Source organism: Rhamphochromis sp. 'chilingali' (assembly GCF_963969265.1).
Source record: "Rhamphochromis sp. 'chilingali' genome assembly, chromosome: 1".
Lineage (NCBI taxonomy): Eukaryota > Metazoa > Chordata > Actinopteri > Cichliformes > Cichlidae > Rhamphochromis > Rhamphochromis sp. 'chilingali'.
The window spans coordinates 54,016,837-54,041,293 of record NC_137929.1 but is presented as its reverse complement, the minus strand read 5'-3'; the positions used below and the strand labels follow the sequence as shown (position 1 = coordinate 54,041,293).

General features: G+C 41.4%; 2 protein-coding genes across 2 annotated transcripts in view; one reads left to right on the top strand and one right to left on the bottom strand.

Moving 5' to 3' along the window:
- Window positions 1–24,457, top strand: part of LOC308408916 (sterile alpha motif domain-containing protein 3-like) — a gene marked incomplete at its 3' end in the record, with an annotated part of 264,006 nt that overhangs the window by 5,719 nt on the left and 233,830 nt on the right. The window lies entirely within an intron of this gene.
- Window positions 5,164–7,487, bottom strand: LOC308400273 (serine protease FAM111A-like; the record flags this gene model as incomplete). Its single annotated transcript, XM_080887875.1, has 4 exons — window positions 5,164–6,912; window positions 7,006–7,059; window positions 7,252–7,314; window positions 7,428–7,487. 4 exons carry the CDS (start codon window positions 7,485–7,487, stop codon window positions 5,164–5,166), a joined length of 1,926 nt encoding a protein of 641 aa, XP_080744001.1.

Genomic DNA, 24,457 nt, shown 5'->3' with positions numbered 1-24,457 from the left:
CAAAATACCCCACAAGAATGGTGCTCCCCAGTTGCTGCAGCCAGACCCTTCTCCAAAATACGGCAGACGGCAGAAGGGAGCGGCCGAAGAGTGAACTGTCAAAAGTAAGTACTGAATATGATGTCACTTATTTATGTGCGAATGTTAAATAACGAAGAACATTAAAACATTACTGTTGGCCACATGTCGGCAAAGTTATGTGACATTAGCAATGTTTGTATTTTCAGCGTTAACTTGGTTTTAAATCCTTTACTTCTAAATATATATAGTTGGCCTTAATCTTACAGAGAATGTGATGATTTTGTGGATAATTAAATGGTAAATGGCCTGTATTTATATAGCGCTTTACTAGTCCCTAAGGACCCCAAAGCGCTTTACATATCCAGTCATCCACCCATTCACACACACATTCACACACTGGTGATTAAAGACATAATTAAAGTCAGTCATATATCCACAAACACAACAAGCTGAAAGTCAGTGATGCTGCTCGGTTTGCAGTCCTGAATATCACGGCACAAGCAGGATTCACTGCACTGTTAATGTTAGCTATGTTATATTGCTGCCTCTGTTCGGTGGTGTCGAGCCAAACGGACTTTAACGTGTGTTTGAACGAGCTGGCGGTTCACTCGTTAAGCTGAAAGAAAGATGCTTTAATCACAGGAGTCACACATGTGTCCACTGTACCATCTGGGAACTCTTCTTGTTTAGCACTCTTAATAACACAAACACTAAATCCTCCTTCTCTTGTGCTGTTTTGTAGCAGTGTATACACCTGAGACTGTCACCTGTCTGTCTGTCCTGCACTCTCTCTCTTTTTCTTTCTCTCTGATTGTGGAATAAAAGTATGAACATGTATTTATAAGTTACACTTGTGTTTGAATCCTGCAGCTTATCACACATTTGATTTCCATGTGTGACAACTGCAAGTGTCCAGAGTGAGGACAGACTGAGGGACCCACTGCTGCACATCATCTGTGAGGCTTTGCTCCCCTGATGATCCACCAGGACAAACTCAGCAGTAGGGATGGGTACCGGTGTCCGGTGCCATGATGGCACCGGTTCTGACATAAACGGTAGTGACCAGACCGAAAAGCAGCACACATTTCGGTGCTTTATTTCGGTGCTTTTTTTTCCTGAGCTGTGATACACTTTAGATTCTAGCCAATCATTTTACGTTTCCGAGGATAGTAGGCGGGTCCAGGTACATACGTTCTTTTAGAGCAGAGCTACAGATTAAAAATGCCCAAGGCGAAGCGGTCAAAAGTCTGGCTGTACTTCACAGCAAAAGATGCAAACTCAGCAGCAACAAGTGCTTTAAGCTGATACTGTGATATTGTCAAAGGAGGTAACACCTCAAATCCGATGAAACACCTGGCGACGCATAGCATTTTTTTTAAAAGCCGAGAAATGCGCCGTATTTGATAGCTTCCTGCGAGACCTCACACCGGGCACATCTATTGCGGGTGGGTTGCCAGTTATCGGACCCGGAGCAACATCCCCCAAAAACCCGAAGAGGAGAGTCCTGGCCCCTAGCCCTCCCAGTGTAGCAGAAATGATGATGGATGATGATGGCAGCAGAAGCCGTTCTTCTCAGCGTGAGTAGCTTAATGTTGTTCGTGTGTAATTTACGTTGAGTAGGCTAACCACATTATTACATTAATGCATGTAAGGTGAACTAGCAAACATCATCATAGCTACATGCGGCTGTCTTCTTGTTTGATGGCAGATACTGTTAGGATAAGGAATGTTATTTTAATGTCACTGTGTTATCATTTACATGCACTGTCATTATTTCATTATTACTTCATTAGTCTGCATCAGTTTATCATCAATATTATCATGTATTATTTGTCATTTAGTAAATCTGCTACAATATAATTCTAGATACAATGCTCTATCATGTGTAAGCACCAGCATAAGGTCCAGGCATGATAAAGTCAAATGAGGACACTCGAACTTTAGTTGGCCTGGACCCACAATCCCACAATCTCACAACAACTGCACACTTGGATACACAATTGTTTATGTTCCCAGATACCGAGGAGTGGAAACATCTGGTTTCAAGTCTGGGAAAGGGTTTTGTTCTGGGAAGATGAGTTCTGGGAATTGTACTGACGTCATAAAAGGCTATAAAGCTTTCGGTATCGGGCAGTGAGAAGGAGACGGGCTTCCCACACTGTACTATCTGTGTGTTTTAATAAAATAATTTGTGTTGACCCACTATGGACTTTCAGTCGTATGTCTCTTCCTCAAAATTCGAACCGCGACAATACTCCCTTCACCCTGGCCAAAAAGGCTAAAATGACCAAAGAAGAAGTGGAAAACAGTTAAACATGAGAGGTTTTTGGACAAAGTTTGTGTTTTTTCCATTGTTTAAGCACTGCTTCCAGCCAAGAGTGATACCATATATGCCCCATAGCTGCAGAAAAGGCTAACATTGTTATCTTTTTACAAAAAAACAGCTGAACATGAGAGGTTTTTGGACAAAGTTTGTGTTCTCCATTCTTTAAGCACCGATTTGAGCACCGTTTAAGCACCGGCACCGTTTCAAAAGTACCGGTTTGGCACCGGTATCGGATAAAACCTAAACGATACCCATCCCTACTCAGCAGTGTGTGAGGAAGAGGAAGAGCCAGCAGCAGCTGACAGATGGAGAGAATAGACAGACTGTTCCCTGTTTGTGAAGGACTGCTAGGAAAGTTTAAAATAACTAATTTTCTGTCCTGAATCAGTCTTATTAGGTAATGTTCAAATAATTTGATCATTCCAGTGTTTTCAGTGTGGGAGAAAGTACTCAGGGCCTTCAAGTTACACACTATGAAAGGCAGCAACAAGTTTAATATTCAGAAACCTAAAGTATGTATCAGCAGCAGAATGGACCTAAAAATAAATGTTTGTTTCAGTTCTATGAAGCTTTGAGTATTTTGGATTAGTAGCACTGCTGTGTTTGTTGCATCATATTGCTGTAATTGTTGATATGCTTTATATATTCTGAGGTAAGTTGATCTATAGTGTTACATCATATTCTATAAGGATGTTATGTGTTTGGATACTTTCTGCCCAGTTTGACCCATTTAGCAGAAGTCAGCCTGTTTAAGGCTCTGATATCTATTCTGTATGACTTAAAGCAGTTATGACATGGTCTGATTTTCTCACCCAATAAAGGAATATTTAATATATCAGTCTACTCTTCATTCTATCAGAAACAGTTATCACAGCTCGTACATTTTCCTTTTTACACTTGTATTTAAGCATTGAGCCAAATTTAGTAATGCCAACATATTAAACTAACAATATTTGTCTCTTATGTATAATTAATCCATATATACACTGTCAAAGATACTGTTCTTTGAGTGAAGATTTAAGGTGATAGGAAATATAAATAACTGCAACTTGAATATTTGACCCAGAGTTCAAGCTCACTGCTGTAATATATCATAATAATCTGACAATAAATATAATATTGGCCATATTATATTTACATTACCACAGTGAGGTGATTTTAGTCTCATGAACAACATTAGCTAATTGTTATTTACTAACTGATCTTGAAATGACTGTTCAGTACAGAAATGAAGCCCAACAATCATGTTTTACAGTCCCGTGGTCTCAGCCTCAGATACTCAACTAATCAAAGCGATGTCATGACAAAAATGAATGACCAACAAAACATTTTTTCTCCTTCATTTCTGTCACACAAAGCTGTATGTAACGTTTCTCACGGTTAGTATCATGGTTGCTAGGCAACCTGAACAGCGCGACAAAGGCTAGACCGTCCCATTTCACAAGCCTCTCACTTCCGCACTTCTCGTACTTATAGTACGCACCGTACGTAGTACGCATAGTGCGCGTAGTGCGCGTACTTCAAGCGTGCGGTCTCTTAATTGAGACACAGCCACTGTTTGCTCCTCCTCTCCCCTCTCGTGTTTTGATGTCACATGACCGAGCAGCACTATGCAAACAAAAGCAAGGATGTTCAGCTAGCTTTCAAAGTGCAACTGGCTAATTCCTAATTTGGTCAACTAAAGAAGTATTTTAAAAAGTAAGCAAAAGTAAATTATGCAAAGAACCTGATATAATACATTTATCTCATTAAGACATGTTATTTAAACAAAAACATTTATTGGAATTAAAAGAAAGATAGTGAATATACTGTATGATTACTATATTTAAACTACAAGTAGATGTGCTAAAGACTTAATCATTTATTTCGGTTCTGTTTTTTAACAAATAATATCCAAACGAAAAATCCTTCTGTCCTGGGTGCAATTTGCACTTTAATGTTAAAGTGCAATAAATACAAATATATTTCCACTCTGGATGTGTGAAGTTTCAAGAAATACAATTAAACCACCCTAACATGATCAGAAATGTTGATGTTAGTTTTAGTTAATATATAAGAATTGAACTTACACATTTATTGCTACAACATGGATTACGAGCTACAAACACACATACATAAGGTGGTTTTAGCAGTTGCTTTTTAATGGAGTCATCACTCAAATAACAGGTAAAAAGAACAAACAAACAAACAAAACAGTGTTGCTCACTTGGACATTTTCTTTGGGAATATTTGCCACAACAACTTTTATACCAAACTTTAGAAAAATATGTTTGACAGAAAACCTTTTGCCATATGGGTTTAAAAATATATACAGTATAAAAAATGTCAGATAAAAAATAACAAAAAATGTGGGATTTTATTCATTCTGGTAAAAATACTTATTTATTTCACAATACCGTTTTTATGTTAGTTTTATTTATTTATTTTTAAAGTTCACGGTTGTTGTGATTTGGTGCTATTATTATCCTGTTTTTGCTTTTGTTTTTAAGCAAATATCAACAGCAGCAGTCTCCCTTATCCAGTACTCTGTGGTCCTGTATCTATTATCTCAGATATTATTTTATTCTGCAGGAAGTTATGTCTGCAGTAAAAGCTTTGATGGTGGTGTATCTCAATAAGAACTGACATTTTGATGCTAAAACCCTGGGATAAAGTTGCCTCACTTAGCCCTGAATCCTCATGTGTCTTACAGTACAGGTCCCAAAAGGCACAGGTTCAGATGAAGTCCTATGTGATCAGTCCTATAATTATTAATGGATGGTCCATGCAGCCAGAAGTGGTTTGCCACATGCCGACAGAGACTCTAATCTTAATATTTAACTGGTGTCCATTGGCTCCTGAGGATTGAGTTTCTCTATGAGGTGTGAGTTTTCTTTTGTTGCCTTTTCAACTCTTCTCAACAGCTCGTTATTTCCACTCTCCTTCAGATTACTCACAAACTTTTCAAATATCATAATTAGAGGATGGGCATACTCAATGACACTCTCATCTTTTTTTGTAAAACCATAGGTAAATCCTCCAGTGTGTAAACCAAAAACTCTGCCAAGATCATCAAACACTGGAGAACCAGAGGAACCGTGATACATGAAAGTGTGGTAGGTCGCTACTTTTCCTGCTTTATATCCACCCTCCAATATGTTTTCAATGCCTTGCTTTCTGACATGATCGCTGAGTGATTTTATGATTAATGGGTTTTTGTACTGACTTAAATAATCATCAGCAGCCTGCGCTCTCTTCTCTGTCTCAATGATACATGTAGGATCCATTTCTTTTACTCGCCCTTCTGGGTGTCCAATGATGCAGGCTTCACCATTGGCAGGCAGTGGTCCAACCTTGCTGAGCAGCCCTGGTGGTACCTTTATGTTCTGTGCTCTTGTTCGCTGGTTTGGTTTTGAGCCTTCAGGGTTGAGCTCCAGAACTGCATAATCTAGCTCAGCATCAAAGTCAATGAATGTATTCTCTGCTCTAAAGTAGTAGAACTTTGTTTCTGGCTCAGGCTCCTCATAGTCAAAAATAGCAAACACTTCTACATCCTGCTGCAGCTTCCTTCCTTCAACGTAACCATCAAACAAATGTGCGTTAGTCAGGACGAAAGTATCAAACAGCACAAAGCCTGTTCCCACAGACGAATCTTTAAAATTGATTTTACAAACTGACTTTCCCAGTTCTAGCAGCTTCCTGACTCTGTGAACTTGACTGAAGGACTGTTGGATCTTTCCAAAGTTCTCCTTTGTGAGGTTCAGTGCTTCCTGGAAAGAATCACCAGGGAATCTACGCTCCATCCACCGTTTCAGATCTGGAAACTGCTCACGCAGTAGTTCATAAATCTTGTCTCTATCAACATCACTGCTGGTTTCTATCACTGTTTTTACACGGATTCCCTCCTGTCGTGCTAAATCGATAATCTCTGACTCTGATTTTCTTTCACATTTCCTTTGAGAATTTTTTGATGGGCTTTCTTGCAGCTTTTCATTTTTAATTTTTTTTTTATCTTTTGGAAGGCGTATCTTAAATTGTATCTCGTGTAGTTTTTCCACCTTTTGTGTGCATACAGTGAGGCGTTTGGGATCTTGATTGTTGGACAGCTTAAAGTTGCCAAGGTCATCAATGAAGCGACCGTCTCTCTTCAGAGCCTCAGCCACAGTTATTCCCTTTTCTCCATAAACACAGAGGTTCTTGAACTGTTTTACATCATTATTTTTAAAAAGTTTCTTTTTTTTAGTGTGTAGCCCACCAACTGTGTCTATATAGAAGACAGAATAGTGCTCTTTTGGATACACTATTTTGGAATGTTGGACTTCACCTTCAACTTTTTCTGCTCTATGTGATATGATCAGACACTCACCATCATCAATACAAGAACAGGGGAAATGTGTTGCAACAATTGACTTCTTATCCTCTTTACCTAACTGAATGATAATATTCTCATCGTCACACTTAATCTTCTCATTGCATTCCTCATTTGATTTTATGGCTTCTAGAACTGTGCAAAGCTGATCACACTGAACAGTATATTCATAACTATCTTGACCAAATTTCACTGTGAATTCATGTGAGTGTTGGACCTAGAGGAAATTAAAGAGATGGTTAGAAACAGAGTGGTGCTTAAAAAGCAAGGCAGAGCAAAATACTCATGTAATGTAACAGGATATACTTACAATGAAATCACTGTCATTTTCCTTCTTCACACATCGTGGAACTGGTGTAAATCCCTGCACAAATGACAGATATTAAGGTGAAATATAAATGAGGTGAAATGTCTCAAAGAAGTCCAGATGCTTTTCTTTCCAAAGCTCCTTAGACTATGATGACCTGGATGACTGATAAGCTACACGGACATTTCAAAAACTTAGAAGTGTATTTATTACTCAATTAGATATTTTCACATCAACATAAGACCTCACCTGAGGGGATTTAGGTCCCTCTGGCTGCATGCTTGCTCTGCTGCTGCTGCCACTGGGACTGTCCTGATGAAAAACAAAAACAAAAAAAGAAAAGCACAGATAAAATTATTTGGCTGATAGATACAGAGTAGAAATGGGGAAGCGATAACACTGCAGCATTGTTAGCTTTTACTTACCCTTTGCTTAGCAAAAAAGTCCCTAATATCACCTGTGTTCTTTGGTCGTTTGGGAGGCATTTTCTCCTGAAATTATGACCATAAAAGCAGAGTATGTCAAGTGCTTGTTCTTAATGGGGGAAGTAAGTCTCTGTTTTCTACTCTATTCTTCAAGGAGTGATGAGTTCAGAAAAATAATTAATATCTAAAAATATCCAGAAATGAAAAATGATGAAAATGCCTGTTGACACATGTCATGAGCAAATTCTTAAAAAATGTCACAATACAATCAAACTCAGTTGAAGCAATTGACCTTGGATGTCTTGGGGTTTTTCCAACTTTCTCCAAGCTCAAGCTTGGCTGCTTTTGGAAAATACACTACACAAGTAGCACCAAATTGCCCGCCAAAAGTCAAAGCTATGTCACACTTCTAGTTACTCTTGAGTAGGGCTGGGCGATATGGCCTAAAATTCATATCGCGATATAATTTGAAGCATGTGCGGTAACGATATATATCATGATATATTCTTTTCTTCTGTATAACGTATTTTCCACACTATAAGGCACACTTAAAATCCTTTAATTTTCTCAAAAATCGAGAGTGTGCCTTATGTGTGAATTCTGGTTGTGCTTACTGACCTCGAACCGATTTTGGCGTGCAGAAATCTGTTAAAAAATGTTTTAGTACAACTTTGGTAAGCCGCACAGCTTGATGGATTGTCAGAGCATTATGGCTGCCGTGGTGAGGAGCTTCGCGGAGTAATCTGGGTCCAAAACTCCGTCCGCTTCAGTCCCAAAGTCAAACAAACACTGAGAGTTACAAACGGTCTAAATTCTTTCATCTTTAATTTAATCATCAGTGTTGCTGCTTTATTGGATGTAACTATTAAGTTTTACATCCATGAAAACAGAATTTATTAAATTTAACGGAGTCAGAAGTTAACAGGAAGTTAGCTCGCTAGTTTACGCCTAAACATTTCATACCATGTTCTGACTGAGAGATTTTTGAAACTAATTAAAACGTACAGCTCCTTTACCACTTCCAACATAAATGAAGACAGAAAACTAAACAGCAGTGGCGTTTGCAGGGTTACTGAAGTTGGACTACCTGGTATATAATGTTGTGCTACGTATTAGCACAGAGAAGCTGGAGGATGAACGCCAACTTTTTTTCCACTCGATAAAGGTTAACGCGAGGGATTCTGGTGGTTAGGGACAAACGCAATCGCATAGCAGGATGCTATACACGGGCCAAACTTCAGTCAGGAAAATACACAATACAAGGTTAGTTATTAATATACTGCAACAACATGGGAATAGAACAGCTGCAAGAGAATTCAACATTAATGAATCAATGTTACGGAAGTGCAGGAAGCGCAGTTTTTGGCTTTCCCCATATTTCAAAAGTGCTTCATCTCTTTGCTATGATTGTCGCCCGCCATAATTTGCAGATGATAATGTGATAGAGCGATATAGTCAAAATCTCTATCGTTGGCCAAATTTATATCGTTTCTATCGTATATCATTTCTATCGCCCACCCCTACTCTTGAGCTATGCCTCTAAACTAATCAATATAGAGCCCTGCCCAGCAGCTTAATATGGTTGCTTAGAAGGACTTACACTAAAAAAGGGATACCTTTTTGTTTCTCCCAAAAAGGCCTAACAGGAACATTTCAGGAACCAACAGGAACCAAAATACGGCATCTTCATACTCATTTTTTGCAAGTGTTGGATTTTATTTTTTAACAAATTAGATGTAGCCTGTCTGTATATGGGTATTTTATACTCCAACAGGTATAATTTCAAAATTACAAGCAGAAAAAACCTGGACTAGCTGGCTCATTGGTTTTTCCTGTGATTAGCATGTTTTAGCATGTTAAGACAAGACTTGTCTAATAACTTTATGTATACAGATGTCCCTGGTGAGTGTGTTTGATGCAAGTAAAACAAAGGCTGAAGTAAGCTCTTTGTTCTTTAACGTCTCAATGGTTTGGTTTAAAAAAAAAAGAATGCCCCAGTCTGTTATTATCGTAAATAGTCATGCAGATAGCTTAGGTTTACTGGCAAAGGCCAAGTAGATTTTTATAACAAAATTGTCTTCCTTTACTCCTCTTGGCATCAAACAGACAACTTTCAGCTTACACTGAAGCAGACAACGGGTGGATCTGTAAAATCTGACAAAGCTTGAGGAATTGGTGTGTCCGCAGTTATCAACTATTAATGGCTTACACATGTGTGATCTGTGATTGTTTGAATATGAAATTTCAGCGGGTAATGAACAATGAATCACTGCTCGCTTCCACATGATAAGGGGGGGGGGGGGGGGGGAGGGGGGGTTCTATTGTTTAACAATGTTTCAGGTGGGGCTTTATTTTAAGTTTGACTCATCTAAGGAGCTTGGAAAGAAAAGCGTCTGGACTTCTTTAAGTTGCTTGAAGACGTTTCACCTCTCATCTCAAGCTTCTTCAGTTCTGAGGGTCAAATGATGGAGAGTCCCAGATTTAAGCCCTGTGGGAGTATCCCACCGAGAGGGACAATGGACCCCCTAATGATCCTCTACCTAATCACATGAGCCAAGGTGTGAAAATGGGTGTAGATCACAATCAGCCAGGGTTTCGGGTGAGTTCATTGTGAAACCTGGCCCCACCCTCTCATGTGATTTCCTGAGGTCAGATGGCCCAGGATGTGAGTGGGCGTTAAGGCGTCTGGGAAGGGATCTCAAAACTGGATTATAGATGGCAGAGAGTTGGTGTTGTAAACCACCGCCTCGGTTCAAAGATGGTAGCTCACAGTGGACATAAATGTCTTCCTTTACACCAACACCAACTGTCTGACTTGTTTGTAATCTCATCACTAAATCCAGCATCAGTGCATTAATATGCATAAGATGGAAAACAATTAATTCTTACAAATGCAGGCCAAGAGTTGTCTGCTGATAGTAAAAATAGTTTTATTAACCGTTTACTACCCACTGGGTCCCTGGTGACGTATCTAGCCAACTCAGGTGCCAGTGATTCTAAAAATCAAGCATGTAAATTCTGCTAACTCATTTTGCCTTCCAGACACTATTTTTTAAAGACATGCAAATTCTTCAACTTTCTATTAATCATTAACAAAAACAAAAAGAAAAAAATATTTAAGTAACTTTTCTTTAAGTTTTCTTAAAAAAATATAACTAAGTTATTGTGGTGAATGGTTTCAACAGAGTTGTTCCTCCCACATTTCCAAATTTCGCTTCCCCAGCAGTGTAACAATGAGATACAATTTGATATTAGGACCAACTTGTTATGCCGAATATTGTAGTGATCTATAACGGTCAGCATGTTCAGCAAGTCATAACTTACACTGAATAAATGCTAAAACTTGAATAATAAATGTGCATTAGTCACTCAGGATGGAAGAACTGCGTATTCTGGAAATAAAGAGAAAAAATAAAAGACAATAATAAACACAATAATTATGACGGGTTTTTTGTCTGTGTGTGTGATTTCTGGCTTTAACATTATGGGTTTTTTTTGTCTTTTCTTCTTTTTTTAATATGCAGAGATTGTTTAACATATCTCCTAGAATAGGGTCCTGTTTATTTGTGAAGTGTCAAAAAAACTACAGCAAAAACATAATAAAAGCGATGAATATCAAACAAAACAAAAAAAAAAATCACACATATCCAAATATGCTTTAAGAAATTATAAAATTTTCCGTTTTTATGAAAGAGAGGAAAAAATCCCATTGTCTTTCCACAACAGTATGTACACTCAACAAAAATATAAACGCAACACCTTTGTTACTGCTCCCATTCCCCATGGGATGGACGTAGAGACCTAAAATTCATTCCAGATACACAATATAACCATCCCTCCCAAACAGTGGTCACAAATCAGTCCAAATGTGTGGTAGTGGGCACATCTGCTATATTGAGATAATCCATCCCACCTCACAGGTGTACCACATCAGGATGCTGATCTGACATCATGAGTAGTGCACAGGTGTACCTCAGACTGCCCACAACAAAAGGCCACCCTGGAATGTGCAGTTTTGTCTCACAGCAAAATGCCACAGATGCCACAAGCAATGAGGGAGCGTGCAATTGGCATGCTGACAGCAGGAATGTCAACCAGATCTGTCGCCCGTGCATTGAATGTTCATTTCTCAACCATAAGCCGTCTCCACAGGCGTTTCAGAGAATATGGCAGCACATCCAACCGGCCTCACAACCGCAGACCTCGTGTAACCACACCAGCCCAGGACCTCCACATCCAGCAGGTTCACCTCCAAGATCGTCTGAGACCAGCCACCCAGACAGCTGCTGGAAGAATTGGTTTGCACAACCAAACAATTTCTGCACAAACTGTCAGAAACCGTCTCAGGGACGCTCAACTGCATGCCCGTCGTCCTCATCGGGGTCTTGACCTGACTCCAGCTCGTCGCCGTAACAGACTTGTGTGGGCAAATGCTCACATTCGATGGCGTCTGGCACATTGGAGAGGTGTGCGCTTCACGGATGAATCATGGTTCACATTGTTCAGGGCAGATGGCAGCTGAGAATGTCCCAGTTCTTGCATGGCCAGCATACTCACCGGACATGTCACCCATTGAGCATGTTCGGGATGTGCTTGACCGGCGTATACGACAGCGTGTACCAGTTCCCACGAATATCCAACAACCTCGCACAGCCATTGAAGTGGAGTGGACCAACATTCCACAGGCCACAATTGACAATCTGATAGACTCCATGCGACGATGTGTTGCACTGCATGAGGCAAATGGTGGTCACACCAGATACTGACCGGTTCTGGGTCCCCAGACCCCCAATAGCGCAAAAAACTGCACATTCCAGGGTGGCCTTTTGTTGTGGGCAGTCTGAGGTACACCTGTGCACTACTCATGATGTCAGATCAGCATCCTGATGTGGCACACCTGTGAGGTGGGATGGATTATCTCAATATGGCAGATGTGCCCACTACCACACATTTGGACTGATTTGTGACCACTGTTTGGGAGGGATGGTTATATTGTGTATCTGGAATGAATTTTAGGTCTCTACGTCCATCCCATGGGGAATGGGAGCAGTAACAAAGGTGTTGCGTTTATATTTTTGTTGAGTGTATTAAAACATTGTTTAAGACACTGAGGCAGTGTGTATGAAAATCTGATCATTTTAAACTCAAAACTGCCAGAAGATTAAAATTCTACAAGCACCACAGTCAAATTGTTATTTGTAAAAAATTCTAAATAAAATGTAATTTTCAAACCCAAAGACAAGTTCAAAATTCATGTACGATCTTTCTCCTATATGTTGCTTGTTGTGTGATGAAATGGACACTCGGGGGAGCTGGTGGTGTATAATTTACTCAAACAGCCTGTGGAGGCGTTCTTTTCAGCAACAACTTGTGAAGAAAAGAACCAACTTCTCAAAGTATTTTTTATTTCATCTGCTTAATTGGAAAGGGCTCCCTCAGTGTCGACTATATACATTTAATTTTGTGAAATATACTGGAATATTTATAATTAGATTTATTTGTATTTATTAGAGCTCTTTTGTTATATTTTGTAACTGTATCAATTAACTAATGATTAATTATTATTAATAATAATGAATCCTAAAAATAATAATTACATATGGAATTATTTGGTACAGTTTTTTTGTGCGGCTCCTGGAAAATGTGAAACTTCCCAGAGTTTTGGATGCCAGGGGTTTAACAGCCATCTGTATGTGCTTATAATGACAAAACTAGAATAGATATTTGCTTAAAAGAGATTTGCTAAGCGCTAAGGTATTACTGAGGTCATAGTAGGCGGTGTTGTTATACCAGACCTCAGATATCAAAAACATTAAAAACCTAAAGATTCATAAGGGTTCACCTGAGAGTTAGTTATCTCCTCGTGGCTGCGTGCACACTCTGCTGCTTCCAGGAATGTACTATAAAAAGATACACATAAAAATGAACTCAACCAGAATGTTAAGATCATAAATTAAGAAGTATAAACCAGCAGAATTATTAGCCAAGATGTTACATTTTTCTTTATGTATGTAATGCATGTGTTAAGTTGGAGTTTCATTTCACAGACATTTTATTGACTTCCTGGTTCACACTCCAAAGGCACACAGTGAGCAAACAGACTGCTATAGTCCCTCCTCTCAAACCTAAAGGACTGTTTGAAGAGCTCGGGTGTGGCTTACACATAAAAGCAACTCAGATCCAAGTTCACTTGGACTTCATCTGAAACTTGTAAACTTGACAGTTTTTTCTTAGAGGTAATAATCCTTAAAAAACAACAACAACAAAAAACCTATAATAACTGGTTATATCAGATGTAATTTATCTGACTTTATAACAGAGGAAATTAGATGACCAAAATAGTAACACTAACTCTCTGAGTGAGTTTGTGTCTGGTAGAAAGGCACAACGGAAGCTACACATCCACAGACGATCGTTTTTTTACTCACCAAACTACTGCTGCGCTGGAGAGATCCGCTGACTTCTGGAAGGAAGCAGGAAGCAACTGAATGATACTGAGCGGGAGGAACCTGTGACCAAGAGAGACTTGATCTCATGGTAACCTATTAACCAATCACATGTGAAGAGGTCTTTTGGGGGCGTTTTTACTTTGTGTGTTAAAAGCTGGATGGGTGTGGGAATAAACCCACAGTTGAGTTAAATGAATCAAAAAAGTAATTTAAGCTTTGCACATGTCTGTGGCTCTTAGAAACACTGGTCTAGAGTTGTGTGTGCGGACAGGGGTGAAGAAAGAGAGGGAGATATTATATGATTTTATAATGTATAACCCTCTGTAAGACGAATAAATGAATCAGTATGGTGTTTTCCTTCATTTACATGCTGTTTGATTGGCTGCAGTGTCCTGAGAGAGAACCTGGCACTCTGTGGATTACATCTTTCTCTTGGATGTGCTTTAACCCTTTAAAGCCTAGTGCAGGGGTCCGCAACCTGCGGCTCCGGAGCCGCATAGTCCTTATTTAGTCCTTATAGTGCGGCTCAGCGTGGTTTGGGAAAATAAATTATAAGTATGTAGCTGAAGTGTATTTTATTTATTTTAGTTCTTTTTTTTTTTTTTTTTTTTTTTTTTTTTTGGATATACAATTTTTATTCGTTATCAAGAATAGCATAAAAAATAACAACCAAACAGAAAAGAAAAGAAAGAAAGAAAGAGAATAAAAAAAAAATTTACACATCCACACACACACACACACACACACACACACACACACACACACACACACACACACACAAACATATTTTCACTCAATTACCCACAGATATAGAAAGAGAAAAAGATAAACTCCAAGAATGAATTGTCCTTTACACTTACTTCCTATTTAACTGAGAACATCTTAATCGCAACCACCCCCCCCCCCCCCCCCCTCAACAGTTGGGACAAATCATTTGGCAAATAAGAAAGCAAAGGGGACCAAACTTTGAGAAAGAGACCCTCATTTCCTCCTAAAATAGCAGCAGTTCTTTCGTGAGGAATAACTTTAAATAATTCTCTGTACCACAACGTCACAGAGGGAGGTTTATCCTTAACCCAATTAATCAGAATACATTTCCTAGCTACCAGCAATAGTTTGTCACATAATTTGCGCTGCAAGTGATTCAATGTTACTTCTTTTGAGGGTAGGCCAAGAAGAAAATACCCGGGGTCCCTTTGAATCAGGTTGTTAAAAATATTACTTAGTTCTTGAGAAATGAAGCTCCAAAATCTTTAGATTAATTTACATTCCCAAAAGTAATGAAAAAAAGTGCCAGTTTCTTTTTGACATTTACTACAAAGATGGGAAATATGAGGTGCAATCTTATGCAAGACATTAGGAGCTATATAAAGGCGATGTATGATTTTGTATTGGGTTTCTCGCAAGCGGTTACAAGTAAAAGTGGAACTACTCATGTTAATGACTCCTTTCCACTCCTCTTCGGTGTATTGATTATTAAGATCTCTCTCCCATTTATAAATAGCGCTCAGTGTGTTGCTACTAAGAGTATATAGGAGAGAGTAAAAAGCTGAGATAAAATGAGTTCTGTCTTTTCGCTTAATAAGAAATGTCTCAATATCATCATATATAACTATTTCTGAAGACTGTGGAATTCTAGAATGAACGAAGTTACGAACCTGGAGAAAGCCAAAAAAATGGTCTCTAGGGATATTAAAATTTGACTGCAATTGCTCAAAGTTCATCAGTGTGTTGTTTTGATACAAATCGCCAATTACCCTTAATCCCTTTTTGTGCCACTTATCAAACATGCTACAAGACATTCCTGGAACAAAATCGTTGTTTCTCACTAAAGGAGTCAAGAACGAAGTGCAATCTTCTCTACCCAACCTTTTACGCATTTCCCCCCAGACCCTTATTGTATTATAAATGATTGGGTTATTCTTAATCCCCATTTTTAATATTGTTTTTTGTCACAGACAGCTAAGCTCCAAAGGGAATAAGGTAAAGTGGACCAAGAGTCTAGGTGAGAGTGAGAATTTAGATAAGCATGTAGCCACTCCCATAAGACACAGCTATGACATGCCCAATTATAAAAAATTAAATTTGGTAGGCCTAAGCCTCCCCTATCCATAGGCAGTTGTAGAGTTCCAATCCTTAATGTAGGTTTCTTGCCACGCCAGATAAATTTTGAAAAGGCTTTTTCTATATCACAAGAAACTTTCTGAGTGATCAATAAAGGTAGCATTTGTAGGGGATATAATAAACGCGGGAGAATACTCATTTTGATTAAGTTCACACGCCCCATAAGAGAAAGCGGCAGTTTTTGCCATCTAAATCTTTTTTGATTTTTGGTGATAAGTTCAGTTTCCATAAATCTTTAAGAACTGGTGGAATGTTTAGCCCAAGGTATGTAAAGCCGCTGGGGGACCATTGAAAGGGATTAGAGAAATCTGGCAAAGAGTTAATCTGATCACCCAGTGGCATAACTTCTGATTTCCCAAAATTAATTCTGTAACCAGAGAATGAGCTGAACTCATGTATGGTAGACATAATAGCTGGTATTGATTGTTCTGGTTTTGATAAGAACAGCAGAATATCGTCAGCGTACAATGCTATCTTATGATTTGTTCCACCTACTGTTATACCATGCACATCTTGGTGCTGGCGAATAGCCTCAGCTAGAGGTTCAAGTGCTAATGCAAAGAGGAGAGGGGACAGGGGACAGCCTTGCCTCGTACCTCTTTGCAATGGAAACGCTGATGATTGTATACCATTAGTTATGACACAAGCTTCTGGAAGTTTGTAGATAGTTTTAATCCATGCAATAAAACCCTCGCCTAAGCCAAATCTCTCTAATACACTAAATAGATATGTCCACTCGATTCTGTCAAATGCCTTTTCGGCATCTAAAGATATAACATAGGCTTTATGATTTGTCTGATTCGAGTATTGTATAATATTTAATAGTCGTCTAATATTTGTAGATGAGAAACGATTTTGGATAAAGCCTGTTTGATCAGGGTTTATGAGCAGTGGGAGAATGCCCTCAAGCCTCCTTACTAATAACTTGGAGAGTAATTTAGCATCGACATTAATGAGACTGATCGGTCTGTATGATTCACACCTATCTGGAGATTTATTTTTCTTTAGAATTAACAAAATATTAGCCTGTCTGAGTGTTGGGGGCAACTGTTCATTCTTAAAAGAGTCTAAAAACATATCAGTCAATGGTCCTGCAAGAAGGTGACTTAGTTTTTTATAAAACTCTGGGCAGAAACCATCAGGCCCTGGTGCTTTTCCTCCTTTAAGGGAGTTAATAGCAAGTCGCACTTCCTCCTCTGTCACAGGGTTATTTAACTCTTTCCTGTGACTTTCTGATAACGATACAACAGGCACCTTCTCTAGAAATTCCCGCATCTTCCCATCTGTATTACTACACTCTGATGAGTATAAGTGTATATAAAACTGCTTCATAATTTGATTAATATCCATTGTTTTATAATGCTTAACATGTTTATTATCAAACAGTGATTGTATAACGTTTGAATCTGTCCTGCCTTTTGCTATTTTTGCTAAGAGACGGCCAGGTTTATTCCCAGATTCATATAATTTATGCTTAGCAAAGAAAATTGCTGCCTTTGCTCTTTTAGTCAGTAATTGATTTAAAGCTGAGCGGGCTGCTTCTAACTTCTTAAGTATAGTTTTGGACCTGGAGATTTTAAACTGCACTTCTAGTTTTTGTATTATGTGCTCTAAATCGAGTTGTTCTTTCATTGACGCCTTTTTCTGCGCTATAGTGTATGAGATAATGCTACCCCTGAGATAGGCTTTAGCAGTTTCCCACAATAAAGATGGGCTTACATCTTCCGTTTTATTAGTGGTCATAAAAACATTCCACTCTTTAGTGATATACTCAATAAATAGTTACTCAATAAATGAGGATTCATCCTCCATCGGCGGGAATTTGGCTCAAAATAAGGTGGGTGAATATTTATACTTACTACTGAATGATCAGATAATGGACAAGACCTTATTGAGCACTCTTCCATCCTATCCAACACCGTCCTGGATGACAGGAACAAATCTATTCTTGAAAAACTCTGGTGGGGGCAAGAAAAAAAAGTGAAGTCCCTATCTGTGGGGTGAGCTACTCGCCAGGAATCAAAAATTTCTAGATCAGAACAGAACTCTTTCAATCTAATGCTTCTTGGCGACAATTCACTCCCTGGTGGAGATTTATCAACCCTAGGATCAAGAACACAATTAAAATCACCTCCCAACACCAAATATGGGGAAGCTATGGCTGAAACATGGGTTAAGAGATTGGGAAAAAAAGAGACATCTTCTGAATTTGGACCATAAACACATCCTATAGAAACAGATTCTCTAAATAAGGAACCAGATATAAGAATGTAGCGTCCTTCCTTATCTTTTATGACTTTTTCTATGATTAGAGGCAACTTGCTATGGATAAGGATGGCTACTCCTCTGCTTTTTGTGTTATATGATGTGTAAAAAACTTGGCCAACCCAATTTCTTTTTAGTTTTGAGTGTTCCAAATCATTTAAATGAGTTTCTGAAAGTAAGGCAATTTGTGTTATTTCCTTTTTCAAAAATGAAAGAAGTTTTTGTCTTTTAACAACATTATTCAGCCCTTTAACATTTAAAGCAATTATTTTGAGGTCAGTCATATCAGCTCAATCTCTTTTGTTATAGTTTCTTTTTCCCCCTCTATTATAACATGATGTGTGGGAAACCATTTGGAGTGCGCTACTGCAATTAAGGAAACAGATGTTTCCATAGAAGGGGATGCGGGTAATTTTAGATAAATTATATAGACACAAACATGAAAAAATAAATAAATAAATAAATAAATAAACAACAGAAACAATAACCACACATATTAATGATAAAAATAAAATAAAATTTAAAAAAAGGGAAAAAAACAACCCCTAAAATCCCCCTCCCCCCCCCCAAAAAAAAACGATCCTACGATCCATCAAAAAAGAAAACTTGGTCTCATGAAACCGAGCAAAAGTCACTGACAGAGAGGCAAGGAAAAAAAAGAAGAAAAAAAAGAAAAAGAAACAAAACTTCCTCTCCAAACTCCCGCATGCCACCGAGAGAACCTCATTTATATATCTGAGTTAAACATGTTTTACTTTATAAAGTTTGTAAGAAAAAACAAATAACAAGGGACGGGACAGTTAAAGCATTCCTTAATAAGTGTGCAACTTCCAGTTACAATATACCTTAACATGGACTGGCTATCCTTAAATTAAGAGTAATATTTAAGTGCCGTAATAGAGTTAATCATATTCAATCAATTACTGTCAGTGTTCAAATTAACTCAAACTGTTCAAAAAAGCAAGAGCATCTTCAGATTTACGGAAGGAGTAATTGTTTCCTCCGTGAGAAAAGTTAAGTGTAGCAGGATAGCGCATATAAAAGCGCATGTTTTTCTGGATACGTTTTTGGCACACTCCGTTAAACGCACGTCACATCTCTTTTACTCCTGTTGCCAAATCTTGTCGAATATGAATGATCTGTCCATCATAAGTCAGGGGGTCATTATCTTTAGCTGCAGTGAGGATTCTAATCTTGTCTACCGGATTATGCATCTTAATAATCATTGCACGAGGGTGATTAGGTCTTGATAATCCAATGGACCGATGGGCTCTGTCGATTTTGATTTTCCCCTGTTTAGTTTGAATACTCAACAAAGTCGGTAACCAGCCTTCGAGGAATTTCACCGGTTCACGACCTTCAGTGCCTTCCTTTAAGTTCAGAATTACAATGTTGTCTCTTCGGCTCCGGCCCTCCAAGTCTAGACATTTTTCCATAAGAGTATTCACTTTAGTCTCCATATCAGCCAGTCTAGTTTCCATACCTGACAGCGAGTCTTCTGCAGTTGAAATGCGATTCTCCGTGTCAGAGATCCCTTGAGAATTTAATTCCAGTTGTGCCGATATACTTTTTAGTGATAATGAGAGCTCGTCGAATTTATTCTCCATCATAGTAGATATTTTGTCCACGACTGTCTTTGATATTTCCGCAGCGAGCGCGTCGGTGTCCACAGGTGTACTTGGAGTGGTAGCTATGCTCGTCGACATACCCTCTTTCGCTTCTGATTCTTCAGGAGATTTGTTAGATGCAGATTTTGCAGCTCTTGTAGGAGGCATTTTAACAGACTCTTGTTTAAAGTTTTTATCCCTCAAGGTTGTACAGAACGTATCGATAATAAAGCAGGATATGCTCAGTGGCGGCTGGAGCTCAGAAAGACCTCCGCTCAGTCTGACACCATCACGTGACCAATCAATTTTAGTTCTTTTTTAACTTGTGGTTCTAAATTGGAAGATTATTGTGATATTGAAATATAAAAATAAAATTATATTTTATTATTTTTTTCATCGCTCAAAATAAGCGTCACACTCGTGGAAGTCGGTGTACCCGCCGAAACGCCGTGCATTTATCAAGACTTTCAACCATTATTATTATGGATCTTCGGATCCACATTATGTCAGCAGCTGTTCTCCACCGTGAACTATGTTAAAAACAAACACGGCGCTCACACCTCACAGATGACAGCTTACAGTCCTGCGTAAAGATGAAAGTGACTTCGTACAGCAGCGGTCTGCAGACGCTGTGCGCAGAGGTTCAGGAGCAGAAGTCCCATTGTAAACATAGCACGGCAGACCCGACGATGTTTGCATGAACATGCTTTTCAGCATCTCTTTATTGACTACTTTTCACACACGGTTGCTGTACGCATACAGCCGGCTGTAGCTTTCCAGCTCACAGCCCGACACACACCAACACAACAGCATAGAGAGCACAGACGTTAAGGCAGCGTGATTGCGGGTGCCACTAAGGTGCGTCCTTCTCACCTGCAGCGGCGTTGCAGATCACGCCCCGCCACACACATTAACCAGGTAAAATATTTAGGCAGAATTTTGCAAATATCTATTTTTTAGCAGCATTGTGCTTTTTTCCAATTATTTTTTAAAAGTCAGGTCAAGGCTCCAAAATCCCAAAGGCGATATAAGGGTGGCGGCTCACAACAGTTTTTGTTTGCTGGATCATTTTAGTTCAGCTGGGTGTCTTTCCTTTTGTTATATTTCTTTAAGAGTTCAAAATGTGTTAATTACATAAATAAAATGTAATTTTCTCTGTAGCACTTCATGGATTTCATAAGCAACACACCTTAGTTGTTCACACAAAGCATAAAAGTAAAAACCAATATACTGTCACAGCCAGGGGATCAGCAGGCCGCTGCCTAGCGTTCTCTCTCTCTCGCTCTCTCTCTCGCCAGGGCGGAACTTATGGTGGGTTCACGCCCTCGGCCCATGCCCCTCTGAAGAGGAAACACCTGGGCATCATCAGTGCAGCCAGCATTTAAGCCAGGGAGTGGCTTCTACTCATCGCTGGATCGTTGTGTGTGACTCGCGTTAGTGCAGCCCAGCTCTGAGCAAGTTCTCTTTCGTTTCCCTGCGCAAAACCTCTAACGTGTGTTTCCTTCTGTACTGTCCTGTCCTGGACCCGACCCTGCATTCCCCGAGTGGATTCCTGTTTTTTATGTGAGTGTTTGGAGAGAGACTGGTCACGATAGGAGAGAGTCAGAAAAGGAGCAAGTGTCTTTTCCCTACCTGGATTTCCCCGGAGCCTTTTCCCTGTCACCGCTTTGTGTCACGGCTGCCGAGGCGAGCCGTGTGGAGTTGGAAAAAGGACCCAAGAGCGAGCAGTGTATGAAAAGATTAGTGGAGTTTATTTACAAGGTGTCAGTGGCAGGAACAGAAAACGAATAATGAGACAAACTAACGGAAACCTAAACTGGGAAAACTAAAGAGCAACTAGAAATCCACAGGACACGGGGTGAAAGGCAGAGAGACGCAGACTGACGGAGGATACAAAAAAAACGCAGAGAGACACAGATGAATGCAGAAAAGCGCGGACTTACATGGAGTAATACAGACGAACCGGCAACAGGCAGGAGAACACACAGGGCTTAAATACACACACCAGTAATCAGGGGATGAGAGACAGGAGGGCAACACAGCTGGGAGAAATTAGAGCTGACGGGACAGGGGAAATGTAAACTGAACACACTCACATCAGACCTGAACCTTCAGAATAAAACAGGAAATTAACAGACAGAGAACCAGACAGGACACTGAACTTGACAGGCAGACTCATGAGCAGACACAATAACACCATGGACAGACAGAGGGAACACAGAAGTGGGAGCAGGCAGGCAAAGAACAGAAACCTAACAAATGGCAAAATCACAACAGAATACACACTCGGAATGAACAAAAGCATAAAGAAACACAAAACACTGAGTCCTCAGACTCAGGCCATGACAGTACCCCCCCCTCAAGGGCTGGCCCCAGACAGCCCAGCAGAAACACAAAAACAGACCAAAACCAAAACAGAAAACGACCCGACCAGGGCGGGCGGAGGGGGCCCAGGATGGAGGGACAGAGACCAAAAAGGCCCAGATGGCCAAGTTCAGGGGACCAACAGCGCAGGAGGCCAAAACAGTACAGTTCCGGAGGCCGACCATGCGAATGGCAACGGCAGTGGGGCAGGTCCGGAGGCCAGCCACGTAGTAGGCAGTGGCGTGGAAACAGGTCCGGGGGCCGACCGTGCGGACGGCAACGGCGGCGCGGAAACAGGTCCGGGGGCCGACCGTGCGGACGGCAACGGCGGCGCGAATGCAGGCCCGGGGGCCGACCGTGCGGACGGCAACGGCGGCGCGAATGCAGGTGTGGAGGCCGGCCACGCGGAAGGCAGTGGCGGCGTGTAGGAGGTCGTCCACGCAGAAGGCGGGGGTGGCAACAGAAGTCCGGAGGGCGGCCACGGTGGTGATGATGTCCAACAAGCGGCCTGGCAGATGACCGACGATGTGGAGGTGGTAGTAGGGGACCCGAAGGCTGCGTGGCCCCTGCAGCACCAGGCGAAGCGGAGGTTGGACCAGACGAGGCAGAGGCTGAAGCCGAAGCTGGGCCAGGCGACGCTGAAGCGAATGCGGAGGCTGAACCAGGCGAAGCTGATGCAGAGGCTGGGCCAAACGAAGGTGGTGAAGCTGAGGAGGCCACTGCAGACGAGAATGAAGACACGGAGGCTGGACCAGACGAGAAGGAAGACACGGAGGCTGGACCAGGCGAGGCTGAAGCGGATGCGGAGGCTGGACCAGGCGTGGGTGAAACAGTAGCTGGACCAGGCGACGGCGTAGGTGAAGCAGTAGCTGGACCAGGCGAAGCTGAAGCAGAAGCTGGACCAGGCGAAGCTGGACCAGGCGATGCTGAAGCAGAAGCTGGACCAGGCGAAGCTGGACCAGGCGATGCTGAAGCAGAAGCTGGACCAGGCGAAGCTGATGAGGACGCTGAAGCAGAAGCTGGACCAGGCGAAGCTGATGAGGACGCTGAAGCAGAAGCTGGACCAGGCGATGCTGATGAGGACGCTGAAGCTGGACCAGGCGACAGCGTGGATGAAACTGCTGCTGCAAGCGTGGATGAAGCTGCTGATGGAACAGCTGGTGGCTGGACGGGCTCCTCGGACCCCCTAGCGAGAACAGTCTCAGGACCAGTGGGCACAGGGGCCCCTGGAACACGCAGGACAGGACCAGGGGGCACACGGGCCTCTGGCAGGCACAGGACAGGACCAGGGGGCACACGGGCCTCTGGCAGGCACAGGACAGGACCAGCGGGCACACGGGCCTCTGGCAGGCACAGGACAGGACCAGCGGGCACACGGGCCTCTGGCAGGCACAGGACAAGACCAGCGGGCACACGGGCCTCTGGCAGGCACAGGACAGGACCAGCGGGCACACGGGCCTCTGGCAGGCACAGGACAGGACCAGCAGGTGCGGAGACCTCTGGCAGAGACAGAACAGAACCAGCAGGCGCGGGGACCTCTGGCAGAAACAGAACAGAACCAGCAGGCACAGTGGCCCCTGGCAAACACATAGCAGACTTCAGCTGCCCAGAGCGTTGACTCTGCTCAGGCAGTGACAGCTGGGTGCAGTCCTCAGCTGGCTTCTTGACCTCCAGGGATCCAGAGTCAGCTGGGGGCTGAACCCCGGCTTCTGGGGAGGCCCTGGAGTGTGTCGCAGTCTCAGAACTGGCCAGCTTTTGAGGACTGTTGACAGTATTGTTAGATTTGTCTCTCTGCTTGGAGTGGATGGGCGAGGAGCAGTGTCTTTCGGGTAGAATTGACTTGTATTGTTTTACAGGTGGAACAACTGACACAGGATGCAGGGCTGGTGGCTGCTGAACAGGAGGCTGAACTGAGGGTGACTGACATAGTGGTTGTGATGACAACGGTGGTGGAATTAGAGACTGAGCTTGAGGCCGTGCGGCTAACTGAGCTTGAGGCCGTGCGGCTAACTGAGCTTGAGGCCGTGCGGCTAACTGAGCTTGAGGCCGTGCGGCTAACTGAGCTTGAGGCCGTGCGGCTAACTGAGCTTGAGGCCGTGGTTCAAATGAATAAACAGTCCTTGTATTATCAGAGCTGGTGTTAATGGTCTCTGGGTTATATGTCACAGTTTTAGCAGACCCTGGGTTGGCTGACACGGGTTTAACAGTTTCAGAAGAACAA